At 53.9% G+C, this 1,413-nt stretch overlaps 1 protein-coding gene across 1 annotated transcript in view; it reads left to right on the top strand.

Moving 5' to 3' along the window:
• ATP13A1 (ATPase 13A1) overlaps nucleotides 1–1,413 on the top strand; it is a gene marked incomplete at its 5' end in the record, with an annotated part of 22,693 nt that overhangs the window by 772 nt on the left and 20,508 nt on the right. Inside the window, one exon of the mRNA XM_035888671.1 lies at nucleotides 376–566. Within this exon, the coding sequence (XP_035744564.1) occupies nucleotides 376–566 (191 nt within the window). The remainder of the gene's footprint in view (nucleotides 1–375; nucleotides 567–1,413) is intronic.

Genomic DNA, 1,413 nt, shown 5'->3' with positions numbered 1-1,413 from the left:
GTCGAGTCCCCAGCCCGGGGGGGATTTAACAGCCGGGCAGAGGCGGTGCTGAGGGCCGGGCTTTGGGGGTGGGATGGCAGGGGTAGGGCAACGGTTGGGCTTTTGATGATTGTAAAGGTCTTTTCCAACCTAAACAATTGTAAGGTTGTTTTAACTTAAGTAATTAGGGAAAAATCTGCCGCCGTCAGTCAAAGGTGGGGATGTTAAAAATCGCATGGGGTTTCCTGGTGCTTGTACCACAAGCAGAATCGTACAGTGACTGAAGACATATGGGCTTGGGGTTTCTTTCCTTCTTCAGGCTGGATTATCTGTGGAGTGAAGCCTTTGGTGTGTGTTCACCTGGTTGGTTTTGGTTTTATTTCCCCCTCTCTGCAGGGTGAGGATGGGCAGGAGGCTCTTTCCTTTGAATTTCAGAAAATCAAATACTCGTATGAGATAGATGGCAAGAAACAGTTTCTTCCTGTAGCTTTCCCTGTGGAGCATCCCCTTTGTTACTACCAGAATGCCCGAGGCTATCAGGAGGACAAAGATATCCGAGCAGCCGAGAAGAAATACGGTACAAACAAGTAAGTTTTCCGGGTGCGGATCTCTCTTTGCCGACGTACGCCAGCATGTCAGGAGCAACAGGGTCGAACCACAGTTCTAGTCCCGGTTTTTTAAATTTCAGTTGCTCCCGGCGCTTGCTTCAAATCCCTTTAGGGACAGAGAACAATAGCGGACCAAGGGGTTTTCTCCAGGGTGGGCCAGAGATGGAAATTAATTGCATAGAACAAATTAACTGAATCAAAGTAATTGAAAATAGGGAGATTGTGGGTCTTCGGGATTACAGCCTGCTCTGATGCCAGAGGCTGCTGGGGGCTTTTGCGTTGGGGTTTTGCTGAGAATCTGGGATGTTCTGGTTGACAAGGACTCAACAGGGCTCAGTTCTAGGGCCGGTCTTGTTTAATAACGTTATCAGCGACCTGGATGAGGAGATTGAGGGTGCCCTCACTCAGTTTGGAGATGACACCAAACTGGGTGGGAGTGTGGATCTGCTGGAGAGGAGGAGGGCTCTGCAGAGGGCCCCGGCCGGGCTGGATCCACGTGGGCCCCGGCCAGGCTGGATCCACAGGGCCCTGGCCAGGCTGGATCCCTGGGCCCAGCCCAATTGGGTGAGGTTCCCCAAGGCCAAGGGGCGGGTCCTGCCCTGGGGTCACCACAACCCCACGCAAGGCTCCAGGCGTGGGGACGAGGGGCTGGAAAGCTGCCCGGCGGAAAAGGAGCCGGGGGTGTTGGTCGCCAGGCGGCTGGATAGGAGGCAGCAGGGTGCCCAGGTGGCCAAGAGCCCCTAAGAAGATTCTTCGCCTTCCTCTCTCCTTTTTTTTCCCTTGTTCTTTGCCTCCGGCGTCTTGTCCAGCTTGTACTTGAGGGGGC

Source organism: Egretta garzetta, unplaced genomic scaffold (assembly GCF_000687185.1).
Source record: "Egretta garzetta isolate BGI_Z169 unplaced genomic scaffold, ASM68718v1 scaffold421, whole genome shotgun sequence".
Lineage (NCBI taxonomy): Eukaryota > Metazoa > Chordata > Aves > Pelecaniformes > Ardeidae > Egretta > Egretta garzetta.
This window is presented reverse-complemented; position numbering and strand designations above follow the sequence as displayed.